This window comes from Schistocerca cancellata, chromosome 11, assembly GCF_023864275.1.
Source record: "Schistocerca cancellata isolate TAMUIC-IGC-003103 chromosome 11, iqSchCanc2.1, whole genome shotgun sequence".
In the NCBI taxonomy this organism is placed as follows: Eukaryota; Metazoa; Arthropoda; class Insecta; order Orthoptera; family Acrididae; genus Schistocerca; species Schistocerca cancellata.
In genome coordinates this window covers 29,324,113-29,343,360 of record NC_064636.1, presented here as the reverse complement: position 1 = coordinate 29,343,360, position 19,248 = coordinate 29,324,113, and the positions used below count along the sequence as shown (strand labels likewise).

Genomic DNA, 19,248 nt, shown 5'->3' with positions numbered 1-19,248 from the left:
TACAGTACTTCCCAGTCCCATCGACCGAACAGAGCAGCCACAGCTCGCGCTGTGTGCGCCCGCGCACTGTCATGCAAAATGACGGGTGGGTCGCGCAGAAAGTGTCGCCACTTCTTTCGCAAAGCTGGTCGCAGGTGATGCTCCGAAAATGAACAGTAATACTGTGCACTGACAGTCTGCCGTGGAGGAACGTAATGCGTTAGGATAACACCGTCACAGTTGTACACGAGAATCACCGTAAGTTCAGACTGCTCCATTTGCACCGTCGACAGAACAGGCTCTGCTAACGGTATACTATGCCTTCCACATTGCTGTGCAATGGGTTCTACACGACACTGGTGACTACTCTGAAGGACAGTAACAGGTGCAAACATGTAACTCGGTTGTGATTAAATAGTTGCCACTATTTAAGTTCCAACCCTCGTACAAACAAAGGTGAAATTAACATGAAAACTTACTTTTTTGCAGTGCTATTGTGGGATAATTGTTTCTCATTTTTCTTGCCATTCATTGGATGCATCTACTTACTGGGAACTGTCATCACAGAAGCCACTGCAACCATAGTGTGCAACAACTCAACTCTAACTGAGACATCATCTATACTCTTTGTGGTGCATGGAAATAGGCTTGCAATGTTGAAAGGATACATGGAAATAAGTTCAGTTAGGTACAGTCTAATGGACTCAGCATCTCTATATATGTGAATGATCTTCCTTTTAACAAGCAAAACTGGTACTTTTCGCAGATGATACTAGTGTTATAATGAATCTCCTTAGAGAGAAACCTGTTCCTCAGACAACGGACTCTCCTCACGTTTGAAAAAACCCTCTATTCAGTTCCGTACGACAATAGTCGTACTAAGAATTGATGCAGCACGTGAGCAGGAGACAATAAATGTGGAAAAATGCTACAAATTTTTTGGTGTGTATATTGATGAAATCTCGAATTGGAAGAAGCATATTACTGAGTTTCTCAAACAATTATGTTCAGTTCCTTTTGCTCTTTGTATAATTGCTAATCTTAGAAACAAATTAACATCCTGATATATTTTGCATACCTTCCCTCAGTAATGTCTTATAGAACAATTTCTGGTGTAACTCACCACTCTGAAAGAAAAGTGAACAATAAGAGTAATTTGTAGTGTTCACCCACAGACATAACAAAGATACCTCCTCAAGGAGCTGAGCATTGTAACTGTGCCATCACAATACATATATTCGCCAATAAAATTTGTCATAAATAAACTATCACAACCGAAAAGAACAGTGAGAGCCACTAGAGGGAAAAATTACCTGTATTACCCACGATTAAAGCTGTCAGTCGCATTTGCAACAATTGCAGCTTACCGTACATTGACGACGAAATATATTTTATCATAATGTCGTAGGACCTTCTTTTTGTTATACATAAAGATAGAGCTCGGCATGAGAATCCCAGATGATGGCGTTTACACTGCAATAATGAATTCCGGCCTCCTTGCAAATTAGTGCAAAAAGTTTCAACACCGATATTAATGAGTGTTACATTACTGTACACATCTTTTCAAATGTCCTTAAAAACTGTACTATTCCATTAAAACAATATTAGAGAAGGAAAGTTGGTACTCACTGCAGTAGCCACCAGAAAGATCGCGGGAGGCACACATCGGCACGGCGCGTCACGGACGGTAGTTAAAGAAGAGCTCGACCGGCTGACAGCCCTAGGGTCATTCTTCCCATTTCTTCCAGTGAGTGGGCTTCGCCCCTCGTTACTGTCAGGAAACCCTCGGGAAAATTACGTCTTTGTGGCAATTTCAAGGCCACCGTCAATTCCCAATCGGTGGTGGACACCTATCCTTTGCCTCGTGCTGATGAATTGTTCTCGTTGTTCCGCCGGCAGAGGTCGCGGCCGAATTCTCACGTGCCCTCTGGTGGACGGGACTCTATTTGCGGCAGCTACCGTCCGTGACGTGCCGTGCCGATGTGCGCCTCCCGCGATCTTTCTGGTGGCTACTGCACTCACCATATAGCGGAGATGCCAAGTTGCGATAGGCACAACAAAAAGATTCACACAATTATAGCTTTCGGCCGTTAAGGCCTTTGTCAGCAACACACACACACACACACACACACACACACACACACACACACACACAAACGCAACTTGCACACACGTCTGCAGTCTCAGATAACTGAAACCAGTTACAGTTATCTGAGACTGCAGACATGTGTGCAAGTTGTGTGTGCAAGTTGTGTTTGCATTTGTGTTTGTGTGTGTGTGTGTGTGTGTGTGTGTGTGTGTGTTGCTGACAAAGGCCTTAATGGCTGAAAGCTATAATTGTGTGAATCTTTTTGTTGTGCCTATCGCAACTCAGCATCTCCGCTATATGGTGAATACCAACTTTCCTTCTCTAATATTCTTACATTCCATCGTGGAATTTCTGTTCCATTAAAAAATATATTTGCTTTAATATATTCTAACAGTGAAGAGCATTAACTGTACAACAAAATTAAGTGACCTTCACAGCATACTATCATTTCCTGAAAACCTCATTTACCTACCTTTTACAAATTAAAAACTAAAACACGATGTGGGTGCTAGGTGGTTCACCCTGTGTATTTTATAACAACATAAAATATTTTTAAGTAATACTTCTATGCAAACGGAAAGTTACCTTCATTTCCACTTCCTCTATAATGCCACCAATGTTAGGCATCAGTTCGTCTAACTCCATCTTAATTTTCTTGTTCGCGGGGCCAAAACACGTGGCCTCGCAGTCCTCGGCCGCCTCCGCTTTCGGCACCTTTACTTCCTCCTTCGGCACACCGGCAAGTCCCACCTTACCCTCAGTAGCGTGTCGGTCACCGGGGACGTACACCGTGTGCCAGGGGCAGCGCATGTCCATCTCGAACACGCGCAGCACGGGTTCCTGGCAGCGCTCCCTCTTCTTCGCCTTCCTCGCCGCCAGCGCAGCCGCCTTCAGCTTGGCCGCGGCCGCCTTGGCTGCGGCACTCTTCGTCCTCGCACCGGCCGCCACCTTGGCCTTCAGTGCAAGCCCCCGGGCCCCGACCGCTTTCGACCCGGGGGAGGTCGCCGTCGGCCCGGACTCGAGTGCGGCAGATGCGGCTGCCGACTTCCTCGACCTGAGAGCGGCCGCCACAGCGCCGGCATTCCTAGACCTCAGTGCGGCCACCGGGGCCGCCCGGTTGCCCGAAACTGCCACACGCGGTCGTCCAGACTCCTCAGTAGCGGACCTCGCCGCCGCGCCTCCGGGTCTGAGGGTCTCGGAGACACCCCCGCACGTGGCAGAGTCCTTCGGGACGACGGTCGTCGCCGCGAGTCCGCCCTCGGTCGTCACCGGGTTCGCGGCCTCAGATTTTGACGGAACGAGCAGGCCCTTAGCCCTCAAGTCGGCTACTACCGGTGCGACACCTTCCGACCTGAGAACTGCCCTGATGACGCTCTTGTCCCTGGTCCTGACGGCGGCCATCAGAGTCGCGTGGTCTGCAGGTTTGAGGGAATCCAGCAGTGCAGCAGAGTCCTTGAACTTCAGAGCGGCCAGTGCTTTCGCCGCCTCTACGGACGACGTGGGAGGAGTCGGCATACTTTCCAGACTCTGAGACCGAGCTGACGCGACTCTTACCGTGGCCTCGTCGGGTACAGCCGACCGACTCCCGGACTCGGCCGGAGTGCGATCCGGCTCGAGGGCAGCCGCCACCGCCCCGGCGTCCTTCGACTTCAGTGAGGCGAGCACTGCCGCCGCACCTTCGGATTTCGAGGCGGATGCCGGCCGCGCCGCTCCTTCCGACTGCGGCACGGCTGCCGGAGCTGCGACCTTTTTAGAGTCGTCGATCACTTCTCGGGTCGACTCGTCTCGGGTTTCCTCCGACACTGCCACCTTCCCCGGAGAGCTCTCCGACTTTCTGCCGGACGCCCTGGCGGCCAGGAGGGCGGCCGCATCGCGCTTCTCGATCGCGTCCGCCATCCGGGCGAGTTTCCTCCGCCGCACCAGCTTCTCCAGAGACGGCGTCTTCTCCACACCCAAAGCGGCTGCGAAAGCGGCGGCGTCCTTATTCTTCACGGCGGCGGCAGCCCGCGCCGCCTTTTCCGACTCGACTACACTCTGCAGGGTGCGCAGGTCTATCGACTCGAAGGTGCGCGGTCTCCTCGCGGCGGCATCCTCGTGCTTGACGGAGGCGGGGACCTTCTTCACCTTTTCCGGCTCGAGTACTCTCTTCGGGACGCCCACATCTACCGACTCGAAGGTGCGTACTCTTCCCGCGGCGACACCCTCGTTCTTCACGGTGGCGGCGACCTGCGCCACCTTTTCCGTCTTCGGTACTTTCTTCGGGGTGTGCACGTCTACTGTCTTAAAAGTACGTGCACTTCCTGTGGCGGCATCCTCTTTCTTCACGGTGGCGACGACCTGTGCCACCTTTCCCGTCTTCAGTACTTTCTGTCGGATGTCCGAGTCCGCCGACCCGAAGGGGCGCGCCCTTCCTGAAGTACTGGCCGCCATGACTGAAACAGACGGGCACGTTTTAGTGTCTTTTTCCTTCGTGTACGAGAGACAAATTGGACATAAAATCTTCAAAGAATCTGAAGGAATTCTCATATATTTGTCATCAATGGGCACAAATTTATCGACGGTCGAAACCGTGGGCACTGTAGGTTTATCTCTCCACCACAACGGACACTGGTGGATAAAACTTTCCGCACTCGCTGTTAAAATACTTTTATTATAGATTCACGACCGGTTTCACATCAGTGGAGATGCATCTTCAGGTGATCTGTACATGAAATTGAAACATTAAAGAATTACAACAGTCTTAAAAATAGATGTGTCGTACTATAAAGTACCATATATCAATGAGAACTGCGTATTCACAAGTTTGTTTCTATTTTGTCTGAACTGTCACAGCAACACAAAGTAAATGCTACAAAATGAGTTCCATCATTCGTCATCAAGATTTAAGCAATAGCACACTAAAAGTGGGATCACACTGCACCGTGCCGTAAAAATCACAGTGTGGTGCAATCCCAGTCAGTTTGATCAAAGACGACCACTTTTAGTGCACTATTGGTTTAATCCTGACGACGAACGATGGGACTCAGCTTGTACGATTTATTTTTCTACACCTGACTATTTAAAAAAGTAAAGAAACTTGTGAGTACTCATCTCTCATTGATATATGGCACTTTATGGTAGGGCACATCCATTTTTAAAAACATTATAATTCTCTAATGTTTCAATTTTTTGTACATATCACCTGACAATGCATCTACACTTTTGTGAAACTGATCACAGCTTTTTAATAAAAGAATTTTAAGTGCCAGTGTGGAAGATTTTATTCACTGTCTGCAGTTGCCCAACCTCTAAAATAATGTGTACAATAGACAGTAATTATGCCACCTAACTGCCAACCACGTAAGACAGCCAGTTGTGAAACTATAAATATGCTATTACAACAGCCCACAGACCAGGTGGAAGGCATGTACATCGAGGACATTACTGTCAGCTATGCTACACTGTCATCATCTCACCACTGCAGCTCGACTATGATTGTTATTTCTCCTTAAACTTGATACATGAGTATATTTTACTGTATCTTAAGTTACCAGCATAATTGTTTGGCATCATATATTGGCACTTATCCACTTCCTTTTTCATAATTTTAAAAACTATTAATCACGTTTCCATTATTTGATGTATTTCATTTTATCACTGTAACAAGGCAAAAGGAATATAAGGAATGGTTTTACAACAGAAATTACCTTGAAGGCAATATTATAGAAGGAGATCAGTAAACGTCAATCCCCCATAACTGTTGACATTCTTAGTAGAGCCAGCCATGATAAAACAATTTCACCTGGTGTGCAACACCTATGAGACAGGTGAAATACACTTAGACTTCAAGAAGAATGTAGTAATTCCAAAAAAGAAAAAGATGCTCGACAGATCTGAATATTACTTAACTGTCAGTTTATATCAACAAAAATAATCATTTTTTGAAAATACAGTGTATAGATAAAAATATGTACTCACTGTACCTGATGGCATGAGAACACACTTACAAACATATTGCAGTCCGAAAACTTTCAGAGCCAGTGACTCCTCCTCCTGGCAAAAGGATTAAAGCGGAAGGAAGGGGGCTGAAGGAAAATGACTGGTGAGGTTTAGGAAAAGGGGTAGAGTTTGGAAAAGTCACCTAGTGGAGACTGATTGTGGGTGACTGCAGACAATCAGTTTTTCTTTCTCACACCATCCGGTAAGCCTTCCCTGAACTGGGGTGACTGACTTTTCTTAACTCTTCCCTTTTCCTAAATCTCACCAGTCCTTTTCCTTCATTCCTCTGCCTTCCCCTTCAACTCTTCTGCCATAGAAAGGAGCCACCGGCTCTGAAAGCTTGAAAACTTTAATACCTTTATAAGTGTGTTCTCCTAGCACCGCCTTGTGAGTAGGTATTTTTAATCTATCCAGTTTCAACAATCAGTTTAGTAAGTCGAGGTTGTAAAATACTGACAAGATTTATTTACAGAAAAACATAAAAACTGATAGAAGCTGACCTCTTGGAAAATCAGTTTCAGTTCCACAGAAATGCTAGAACACACGAGGCAATACTGACTCTATGACTTTTCTTAGAACATGTGTTAAAGAATGGCAAGCCTTTGCTCATAGCTTCTGTAGACTTAAAGAAAGCATTTGACAATACTGATTGGAATACACTCTTTGAAATTCTGTAAGTAGCATGGCTAAATAACACGGAGTAAAAGCCTACATACAACTTGTACAGAAAGCAAGTGACAGTTATAAGAGTTAAAGAGTATGAAAGGGAAGCAGTGATTGTACCCTATCCCCAGTATTATTCTGCACACTGGAGGATACAAGATCAACATCAACAAAAGCAAAACAAGGATAATGGAATACGGGCAAATTAAATCACGCGATACCGAAGGAATTACAGGAGGAAATAAGACACTGGAGGTAGTAAATGAATTTACATACTTCGACAGTAAAACAACTCATGATGGCTGAAGTTGAGAGGATACAAGTGTAGAATGGCAATTGTGAGGATACCATCCCTGAAGAAGAGAAATTTTGTCAATTTTGAATGCAAATTTCAATGTTAGCAAGCATCTTTTGAAATCATCTTCCTGATGGGCAGCTTCGTTCAGAAGTGAAACGATGACAATTCTGCAGTTCAGACAAGAAGAGAATAGAACCTTTCGAAATGTGATGCTACAGAAAAGTACTGAAGATTAGATAAATAGATCACAAAACTAATGAGGAAGTACTGAACAGAATTGGAGAGAAAAGAAATTTGTAACAAACTTGAGTCAAGGAAGGGATCGGTTGAATGGACACATTTTGGGACATCGAAGAATCATCAGTTTATTATTGGATGGAAGTGTGGGGTGTAAAGAGTGCACAGGCAGACTACGAGGAGTGTACGGGCCATAGGTGCACGACATCCTTGGTGCCCAGTTATTGACTGTATCTGCCCTGCAAATGTGTCTGCCCATTGGAGGCGCGTGCATGGCAAACAAAAAGGGAAGTGGCTTGCTCGCAGCAGTGGGGGGAAATGGAGATCTGGTTTTACTTAGGACGTGCGAGCACTCAGTTGGGCTGAACACAGCTGGAAGGCAGTGGCCTGGCCTGTCTACATCTTAATCTACATTTATACTCCGCAAGCCACCAACGGTGTGTGGCGGAGGGCACTTTACGTGCCACTGTCATTATCTCCCTTTCCTGTTCCAGTAGCGTACGGTTCGCGGGAAGAACGACGGCCGGAAAGCCTCCGTGCGCGCTCGAATCACTCTAATTTTACATTCGTGATCTCCTCGGGAGGTATAAGTAGCGGGAAGCAATATATTCGATACCTCATCCAGAAACGCACCCTCTCGAAACCTGGACAGCAAGCCACACCGCGATGCAGAGCGCCTCTTTTGCAGAGTCTGCCACTTGAGTTTGCTTAACATCTCCGCAACGCTATCACGCTTACCAAATAACCCTGTGATGAAACGCGCCGCTCTTCTTTGGATCTTCTCTATCTCCTCTGCCAAACCGACACTGATGAGCAATTCTCAAGTATAGGTCGAACGAGTGTTTTGTGAGCCACCTCCTTTGTTGATGGACTACATTTTCTAAGGACTCTCCCAATGAATCTCAAACCTGGCACCCACATTAGCAACAATTAATTTTATATGATCATTCCACTTCAAATCGTTCCGTACGCATTCTCTCAGATATTTTATAGAAGTAACTGCTATCAGTGTTTGTTCCGCTATCATAATCATACAATAAAGGATCCTTCTTTCTATGTATTCGCAATACATTACATTTGTCTATGTTAAGGGTCAGTTGCCACTCCCTGCACCAAGTGCCTGTCCGCTGCAGTGTTACTGATGCCATCACACTAGATGGAATCAAACTGTCACCTCTTCTGTCACTCATGGAAGCGAACGTGCTTCGGGAGACAATGAGTGCCTCTATTGTGGACTGTACGGTGAGGCCTTTTGAACGGACAGTAATTCTGTTCTTAACTGATGAGTGATTCACTTCATCCCGGTTTCTTTTGGGCCTAGACGGTATCTGTGGTTATTCCGCCGATTTTCTATTGCGGGGGAAGGAACTCGTTTACATTTTTCTATCACGCTGTGTTCAGCTGATTTTCTGGACACGTATTCACGATTTCTGGCGAATGTGGATTATAATTTGGTTTTTTTTCCTGCTCGCCAAGTTACCGGGTAGCATGTTTTAGTCATTTGTGTTCGTAAGCTCACTTTCTGCCAGATTTTTCCATATGCTAACTGCCTGGAATATTATGTTTTCAATGCTTGCCAGCCCTATTTTATTGACTGGTGTTTTCTATTTTATTAGAATTGTGTTTAATTCTGCTTTTACGGGACAGATTATCCATTATTTAATACTTTATTTATTGAATTCAGGGGCGAACCCAGGAAGGTGCCTCACCATATGCGTTAGTTTGTCTTGTGCCATTTATCAGTTCTTTTTTGGTAATGTAAATTCCTCATACACCTGCTGAAAGGTATCTGTTTTGGTAAGACAGCTGGCCAGCTGATTCAGTAAATACACACTAGTTGTTAAATTAGCTTTTTTCCAGACTAGCTGCCTGTTTTATTTTGTGATTTGTCTGTTCACTGTTTCTGCCCGCCAGGTGTAGCTGATTCTGCTACTACCATCATTTGCTTACTGGTAACCCCTGAGATTAACCCCCTGCCTTACTTTGGTGTCTCTCATTTCAACTGTATGTGGACTGATAAGGAGCATTTATATTTATAATTAATTTCCCTTATGATTCAATGTAAGAGATTCCTTCTAAATCCCACCTAATAAAATCCAACCGACTCTGTCTAGAGACAGCCTTTTAGTAAAAGTTTGGTTCGGGCACTTGAGGCACCTTTTACATTCTAGGCGATTTGCCGTGAAGTTCTCACAAACTTTGTGCCTTGGACCTGTTGTTTTGATTGGCCATTGCTCCTAAAGGGCACTGTGTTTATAAGCCTGGTAGTTTGCCTGCCCATGGAGGCGGGTTCAGCCACAAGCTTAAGATATCTCAAAATAATTACTAATGGACTTCTGTATTTTAACCAAATTCCATGTGAATCCTAAAGCACCTTTGTCTACTGTAAAGCTTGTTCGCACAAGCTGCGGCCATTGATTCGAGTATGCTGTATATGTCTTACATGTTAGTGAAGTTTTTTGCAGTGAAATTCTGTTCACTTGAGATTGGTCAGTGTTGCCGAATGCTGGTCTTAATGGCCAAGGCATTCTGTTCCTTTGTGAAATTTGTGCGTAAAATTTAAGTAAACTGTTTTGGTTTTACCGTGGCATGCATTTATCATTGGTCCTTAGCCATTTGTGCAGTTACTAAGTATAATTATTGCTTTGAGCAACTGATGTTCTTGACCTGTAATGTCTCTTAACAAGCAATGGTGTATGCCAATTAATAATTCTTCTTTTAACTATTTTGTTAATTTTATTTGACCCCTCCCTCACTTTAATTATCATCTTGCACTCGTGCTTTTTAAGAATTTTTTTTATTGATGTCGTGAACCTTGTGTTTAAATACTGTAACTACATTGCGCTCCACAAGCCACATAATAGTGTGTGGTGGAGAGTACTTGTGGTTCCACTCCCTTCCCTATTTCACTCGCATGGGGAAAAGTGATTGTTGATAAACCTTTGTATTAGCTCTTATTTTCTTGAATTTTCTTGTCATGGTCATTTCACAAAAAGTATGTGGGTGGCAGTAATGTTATCCACCTCTTCCTGGAAAGTGCACAATCGAAATGTTAACAGTGTAACTCTCCATAGTGCACAATGCCTCTTTTGTAATGTGTGTCAGTGGAGTTTGTCGAACACCTCTGTAATGCTCTCGTGCCGACTAAACGATCCTGTGATGAAACGTGTCGCTCTTCATTGGATCTGCCATGTCTCTCCTATCAGTCTTACCTGGTAAGGGTCCCATACTGATGAACAATACTAAAAAATCGGTCGAACAAGCACCTTATAGGCCACTTCTTTCGTGGGCCTATTACATTTCCTTGAGGTTCTTCCTATAAATCTGTCTCATATCTGCTTTTCCTACTATTTGTTTCATGTGGTCATTCTACTTAAGGTTGTTTTGGATAGTTAGTAATAGATATTTTACAGAGGATACTGTTTCCAGCAATTTGTCATCAATAGTGTACTTGTACAGTAGTGGATTCCTCTTCCTATGTATGTGCAATATGTTACATTTATTTACACACAGCGTCAACTGCCAGAGCCTGCATCATTCATAGGTCAGTCTGCAAATGGGCACTGTTTTCTGGCATGGCTACTTTCTCTATGTATCATCTGCCAACAGTCTTAAAGAGCTTCTGGCACTTTCTGCAGGATCAGTTACATAAACTAAAAACAGTAACTGTCCTACCACAGTACCTTGGGGTATGCCCACAAATTACCTTTACAATCTGTCAATTCTCTTCCACAACGAGCAATGCGTTGAGTTCTATTTCTAAGGAAGCCTCCAATCCAGTCACGCCTGAGCAAGCTATGCATTTCATAGCCCATGTTTACTAGACATTTTTTCTTTCCTACCCTACACTCTTAGCAACAATAGTACTGGTACATTCATTCCACTGTCTGTGGTATCAGAACGATTTTCGCTTGTAACTTTTGACTCATTTGTTTCCAGTACAAGAACTCTCATCTCACACCAATACATTTATCGTTTTCCATCATCCTCGAAAGTTTGTAATATCACTATGGAATCATCCTGTGTATACATATATTTACAGGTGCTGGTGCCTATAGCTTTGCCCTTCTGCAATGTCATCTGATGACATTTATGGATGTCGGTTCCTATGAAAAACTTGATCACCGCTACACCCTCTAGAGTTTGTAAACATGAACTGTTAAACACGCTGTATGTATTTCTTCCTGCTGCCTCTTGATGAGTATATTATTTTTATTTATCAAATTACATTTCCAAAGACTGATTAAAGGTAAAACAAGGATAATTAAGTGGAATTGAATTAAATTAGACAATGATGAGAGAATTAGATTAAAAGGAGAAATTTTTCAGCATCTAATATATATTTCTGTGTTAGGAAATCTTTTGTGAAGTTATCTGTATGGAATGTAGCATTTATGGAATGAAACATGGACAATTATCAGTTCGGACAAGAAGAGAATGGCTTTTGAAATGTGGTGCTTCAGAAGAATGCTGAAGATTATATGGGTAGATCAAATAACTACTGAAGAGCTGGGAAAAAGGAAATTTATAGCACAAGTTGGCTAAAGGAAAGGATCAGTTGGTACGACACATCCTGAAGCATCAAGCAAACAACAATTTGGTAATACCCTCTGGAGTGGTTCCACCAGCGGTACAGATGTCTGTATCACGGAGGTACACAAGCCACCCCTTTGCAACTACCTCTACGATTCGTATGGGTATAATGGAGATGAAACTGAATTAATATTCACTGTGTCAGCTTCATATAACTTGGTACAGTTTCAAGTGTTTCACAGTAATATGGAAGCCAATTAATGTTGCAGGACTACACCTAATTAGCCACTAACCCTTTTGTGAGTGGGTCGATGATTAATTTCTTGGATACTCATATGAACAATGTTGGCAATTTCGTAGAAATACTGGAAATGCTAGAAGAATTAGAAAATAACCCTGACAATTTGGGGAATTGTGGCTGGAGAGGTGATAGTTGCACAATAAGTTTCTGGAACAGGAATAACTTCCCAAAGAAGTTCTCATTGACAAAGACCATGATGTGCATTTTTAATTAAACAATGGGAGGGAATAAACGTTTAAGTGCAGCAGTGAGCAACACCAGTTACAGTATACAAAATTTAAGCATGAATTGTAAAAATGGAAGAAACAATTATGCAAAGCAAGAAAGAAAGAAAGAAAGATATACCAAATTGAAAGGGAAAAGAAATTAGCCGAAAGATCCACAGCCAAGGACAACAGGCCACAAACTCTCTTCATGACAGATTACGTAATAACTGAGTTTACAGAGATCCTCAGAGGACAGGATACTAAGGCAAGGGCCCAGGGTGGCTAAAATAGGAAAGAAGAAATCGCTTCTTGGCTTTTGACGAGATCAATGTGTGGTTTATTTAACCATTTGTTACATCTCCTCCTCCTACAGGTTCTCGATGTACCCTTATCTGATTCTCAGCTGAGACTACAGATATTAAACCCCGTTATACACAGTCATATCAACAAAAACTTAAATTTCATACACAGTCACCGACACCTGATAAAAACAGATAGTGTCGTCTTAGGTAATTTATACGTATGACGAGCACGTACACACATACCGGTAGATTTACCAATAAAAAAATTTCCTGAAATATCAATCCTTGTACTAGTTTGGAAAATTTCCCTCCACTTGATTTAACTGCATATCGAACATCTATGATAATGCAAGCAGAAGTATCCACAAGGACCGATATTCTAGGAAATATTTTTACTGATAAACTAATGTGTGAGTACTCGGTGACAATGTAAACTGTCTAATGATGACACTGTACCTCTTTTTATCAGAGGTCACGTAATGTCTACAAAATTTAAGTTTGTTAGTGATATGACTGTGTAAATAATATTTAAGATCTGTAACATTAGCTGTGAACCAGACAAGCGTACACTTCACTGCACGTGAGAGACCGATGCAGATCGACAAATCTGGTTTCTCCGAATTGCAAGTGTGAGGAACATTCCAGAAAGATTATTAAAAACTAAAACACAAAAGACTAAACAGAAGGTCCACACATCAGTGGGACATTACAGCTGTACAAAAATTGTTTTTCCAAAGATATGTGACTTTTTACGACTACATATTTATACAAAAAATGCAAGCATAATTAAATACACAAAGAAACCATCAACAAACCAACCCCACATTACATTGTACTCAAATATTTGTTAGAAGAATGTAAAGACCAAAGCAGTACACAAGTGAGTACTGGCACAGACTACTACGAGGGTCATCCCGAAAGTAACTGCTCCACCTTCTTTCTCAACCAACAACAACAGCACGAATGCAAAACTTTATATACGAAGTTTCCGGAGTGCGCACACAAATTTTCTGTTTCTTTTGCCAAGCAGTATAGCTGCAGCAATGGTGTCTGTGTAGATGTAAGTTATGAGTAGTGCATAGTCACTGAATTTCTCACTGCAGAGAAAGAAACTGTTGGGAATATTCAAAAAATTGTGTGTGCAGTTTAAGGAGCATCTGCAGTCAGCAGAAGTACGGTCAGTCGTCAGTGAAACAGAGTGAGAATATTACAAGAATGCAGTTCAGCGGAGCTTGCAGCATTCTGGGAGGCCATCCACGGCTGACGCAGCTTGCCAGTGTGCTCACGCACAAGGACCGGTGCACAGTGAATCGGTAGTCAGCACCGAGGCTGTCATTTGGCAAAGGATGTGTGGATGCAATCGTCCGTGCTCTTGATTACAATGTGTGCGCATAATGGGTTCAGCACTGTCTTACATTAGAACACAAATCTATCAAGAGAATAAAAGAAAACAATTCGTTTCTTCTGAGTTACTGCAATGTTTTGAAGCTGATGAGGAAGCCTTTTTTGTCCAAGAAAGTGACAGGTGAAGAGCAGTGCAAAACAAAAGACTCTCAGTGGAATGGCATCATCCCAACGCTCCACAGATGAAAAAATTCAAAGCAATTGCTTCAGATCACTGTGTTTTGGGATTGTGAGGGTGTCATACTCACTGACGTGATGCAAAAAGGCAGCACCACTAATTCTGAAACTTATATGAATACATCAACCACACCCGAGAACTGCTTTCAGTGACTTCAGTGGCATAACACCTCAGGTGATCAATCGATTCGACATAATAATGATCAGCCTCGTAGAAGTTTGAGGACTCCAGCACACATCACCAAACCGGGTCGGACAGTGTTTACCCCCTACCCCCGCAAACCTCTTTTGCCGTGACATAGCTACCTCAGTCTTCCACTTGTTTGAGCCATCAAAGGATGCCATTTATGGTAGACATTTTGAGGACAATCAACAGGGGATTCACACAGTCGAGGAATGGCTTTGTGACTTGAACAACGAGTGGTACCTGTGGCGTCGCAACTAGTGCGCGATCGCCCATTTGTCTATGAAAAGCTTTACTTCAGAATGTATGTGGGCTGCAATGTAAGCCGGTAGAGTATTATACGGACAGTAACGGACGAGTTGTGTCCTGCAGACTGACGTCACGACCATCTGTTACAGCTGCACGTGTGAAAGCAGTGGAGTAGCGCTGGCAGGCCACTTACATTATACGAAACTAAAAATATTAATAACTAATAAAGGAATAACCGGAGGAACGTCATATTTGATGTAGCCCTTCTGTTGTGAAAACAAACAATATGTCAAAGTCTGAGATAAAAAATAGTTGTATTTTGGAAGTTAGTAATAAAAAAAAACAACGTAATTTTCCGACAGTCAAGAATGTAAATAAATACAGTAATGTAATAGTTCATATTCAGTGACTATGTACGATGATCTGATAACACTTTCAGTGTTCATATATAAATTTGGAAAGTTTTTAGTTTCAGAAAACCTCTGTGACTTTTCTATAATAATAATTTCAAGAATTCTAAGTAAATATGTGTACTGTGTGTTAGGGTGCGTGTAAATGAGAATGCGTGCATGATAGTATGTGAGACGTTCGGCATTATTAAAAATCATTCATGTAAATCTCTACAGGAACTGGCAAGTGTTCCAACTCTGTAACGTGGGAACGAATTTGGGAAGGTAAACGTTCTGGCTGTTTTAGGTATGGTGATAACTGTGAGCAGAAACTTTAGTAATTTTCGTAAATGTGGGCTGATGATCTTGCTTAACGGCAATAAAGATCTATTGAAGGTTTAAATTTGAACTTCATGTTTCAAGTACGAGTGACATCCCCTTTCCGAATAATTTCTTTAAAGTACACAGACAATTTTCAGCAAATTTTACTTATAGCAGCCTCCGGCGTGTAGCTGTGAGGTTACAGTTTCCTCAACATTGCTTTTCTGTGATCTCTTAAGTAGCTGCAGTCAGGAGTTTACGTGCGAAGATCTACCGCTGTAAAGAAATAGGTGAACAAAAATTATAAAAGAAATTGCATTGCAGCAGCGACGTATAATCCGTCGCAGTTGGTGCATCGCAAGCACCCATGAAAAATCCGTCGCATACCGACAGGGCATAGATGCCCTTCTATCTTGCAAGAGGAAGGCCACATAATGGGAAGGAGATCACATTGAAAAATAGGTAGTGTAGAAGAAACATCTTTCTTCCTTGTGTGTTTATGTTTCATTGTGCTCAGAAAATAGTTGTTCAATAAAAAAATGTGGTGCATTACTTTCGTGCAGAGAATAATTGGTGAATACCATGAACAGGCAATGATGTTCTCCACAGAGCAAATGAAGGCTCAAAATTCTTGCTATCAATGAACACCAGTCATAGAATCCTGATATAATCTTTAATGAACAAACTCAGTTCCGTTATTCATCCTTACTAAAGTAGCAGCAAACAGTGAATATTTTTCTCGATAAAAGATAATGAGCTTGTTGTAAAGAGTCTAACAGTTCCCCACCCACGTCCCACTGAGTCCTTCCCCCTCTCTGCCCCACTCTGCCCACCCCACTCTCTTGCCTGTTCGTCACAGTCGTCAGTTATTTTGTCCTGTAACATAGAAGTCTGTGCCAGTACTCCCTTGTGTACTATTTTGGCCTCTACATTGTTATACAGGGTGTCTCAAAAGGTACACTACAACTTCAATATATCACAGCACCCAACCTAATTAAGATATTCACACCATGTTTGGCTTATGTGACAGACATAACTCACAACATTTTGTTTGTGTGTGTTCCAAATGGTTGTGAATGAATTATATGACAACCGTTCAGGAAAAGGCTCAGTGCATGGAATTGGACATGCAGGTTCAAAGGAAGCACCCATCCTCACGCCAGGGCTACAGGAATTTTATGTAAGCAGGAAGTGTTCGTGTAAAGCTTAGACTGTGCGAGACATTATAATTTCCAGATCATTCGATTGACAGGGGTGGTCCAATTCCCTGGCCTCAGAAGATGTCTGACAATACACGGATGGACTTCTATGTATGGGGGTATGTCAAGGGCAGTCTACCAAACATGTGTCAACCACACTACTCATTTAAAGAACCGAGTGAATGCCGCCATTGCCACAGCCGATGCGGATACATTGTGCCGAGTATAGGCAGAGCTCAAATACAGACTGGATGTCGTGTGTGTCACGAAACAGACAAAAGTTGAATTGATTGAATGGCATAAAAACTTTGTGAGAGAGTGTGTCACATAAGTCAGACACGGTGTGAGTATCTTAATTACTTTGGCTGTTACAGCACGTCAAAGCTGTACCATACTTCTTGAGACATCTTGTACTTTTAATCTTTAAATAATGCGTAATATATAGGGTTTATTAGTTCCTGGTTTCTTTGAGTATTTCATAATGCTTGTGTTTTTCACACTTACAGTCATAAAAAGTCACATACCTTTGGCAAACCAATCTCTGTGCATATATAAACTCTTGCTGATGATGTACAAACTATATATCTATTCTTAAGTTGTCTAAGGTACCATAGAAAGCTGAATGCCATTAACAGCAGCCATAAATTAAATGTTATTGTGGAATGTTGATATTGCATATTTCAGTTGTATTCCTCCGAGCACTGACAAAACGTTCTATAACATAATTCCACAAAGAGTTCACAGTGGAGTGTGTAATGAATAGAAACTTCCTGGCAGATTAAAACTGCACATTGTACTAGGACTCAAATCCAGAACCTTTGCCTTCACGACTACATGTCCTACTGACTGAAATATCTAGGCACAAATCATGAGACAGACACACACAGCTGGGAGAGTGTTCCCATGCAGTTTGGAAACTAGAAGAGATATACTGCCAGAAGTAAAGCTGTGTTGTGTTCAGACAGCTCTGTTGATACACGTTTACTTGCAAAAGGCAAAGGCACCTCTTCCAGGCTTTTTCAGCCAAGCTGGTGAAAGAAATTCAAGAAATACAGGAAGCTACAAGCGAACATGTAGAGCAAATGTCGTTTATCAGTACTACCTCACAGAAATCCATAACTGGTGTGAAGACTATGTATGCACTTATCCCTGAAACTGCTATGTTTAATGCTGATCAGTCATGTTTAGCCAAAGACTGCCAACCAACCACAATTTTGTAACTTTACTGTTGGGGTAGAGTGTCAGTAGTGCGATCTATGAATGCTAGAACATATTCGTATGCACCATCTGATCAAAATGTATCCAGACACCCCACATAATGTTGAACTGACCACTCAATGTCACAAGAGATGGATCCACTAGCATAAAAGGAGGTATGAAGTATTTTGTTGTCAGTAGAGAGGCAGTAATAGTAGAATCAAGTCACGAGAGCTCAATGACTCAGAACATACACTATGTTATGATAAGTACCAGGACATGCCCAAACACATAAGTTTTTCATATTAGGTGCATTGTGCTGGCACCTAATGCCAGGTACTCCATATCAGCGACCTCAGTAGTTATTAGACATCGTGAGAGAGGGCACTCCGTGGAAATCGCAGACATCGAATGTGATCAGCTGATTGGGTATCACTTTTGTCATATATATGTACGCGACATTTCCACACTCCTAAATATCCCTAGGTCCACAGTTTCCAATGTGACAGTGAAGTGGAAACGTGAAGGAACACGTAAAGCACAAAAGCTTACAGGCCGACCTCGTCTGTTGACCGAAAGAGACAGCCGACAGTTGAAGAGAGTTGTAATGTGTAATAGGCAGACATCTATCCAGACCATCACACAGGAATTACAGACTGCATCAGGACCCACTGCAAGTACTATGACAGTTAGGCAGGAGGTGAGAAAACTTGGATTTCACGGTTGAGCGGCTGCTCGTAAGCCACACATCGTGCTGGTAAACACCAAACGATGCCTCGCTCGGAGTAAGGATCGTAAACATTGGACGATTCGACAGTGGAAAAAACTGTGGGGTGAAGAATCGTGGTGCAAAATGTGGTGATCCGATGGCAGTGTGTGGGGTATGATGAATGTCATCTGCCAGCATGTGTAGTGCTAACAGTAAAATTTGGAGGCGGTGGTGTTATGGTGTGGTTGTGTTTTTCATGGAGGGAGCTTGCTCCCCTTGTTGCCTTGCATGGCACTATCACAGCACAGGCCTACAGTGATGTTTTAAGCACCTTCTTGCTTCCCACTGCTGAAGAGCAATCAGGGATGCTGACTGCAGCTTTCAACACGATCAAGCACCAGTTCATAATGCATGGCCTGTGGCGGAGTGGTTACATGACAATAACATCCCTGTAATGGACTGGCCTGCACAGAGTCCTGAAATGAATCCTATAGATCACCTTTGGGATGTTTTGGAATGCTGACTTCGTTACCTACCATAGTTTGTTGTGACAATTGTGAAGTACAGAGAAGGTGGTGTTACGGTACGGGGATGCTTTTTCACGGTTAGCCTGTGGTCCCCTTACTGTGCTTAAGAAAAAACTAAATGTGGAAGGATATGACCACATTTTACAGCAATGTGCACTATGTACAGTAGAACAATCATACTAACACAATGACTGTATCAGCACGAGAATGCGCCTTGTCACAGAGCAACATTTGTGGGGCAATGATTTGTGGGCAGTAACATTCCTGAAATGGACTGGCCTGCCCACAGTCCTGGCACGAACCTAA

At 42.9% G+C, this 19,248-nt stretch overlaps 1 protein-coding gene across 1 annotated transcript in view; it reads right to left on the bottom strand.

The window, feature by feature from the left end:
* The window catches only part of LOC126108702 (treacle protein-like), a 191,583-nt gene that overhangs the window by 56,285 nt on the left and 116,050 nt on the right, over positions 1–19,248 (bottom strand). Inside the window, exon 6 of the mRNA XM_049914019.1 lies at positions 2,654–4,500. Within this exon, the coding sequence (XP_049769976.1) occupies positions 2,654–4,500 (1,847 nt within the window). The remainder of the gene's footprint in view (positions 1–2,653; positions 4,501–19,248) is intronic.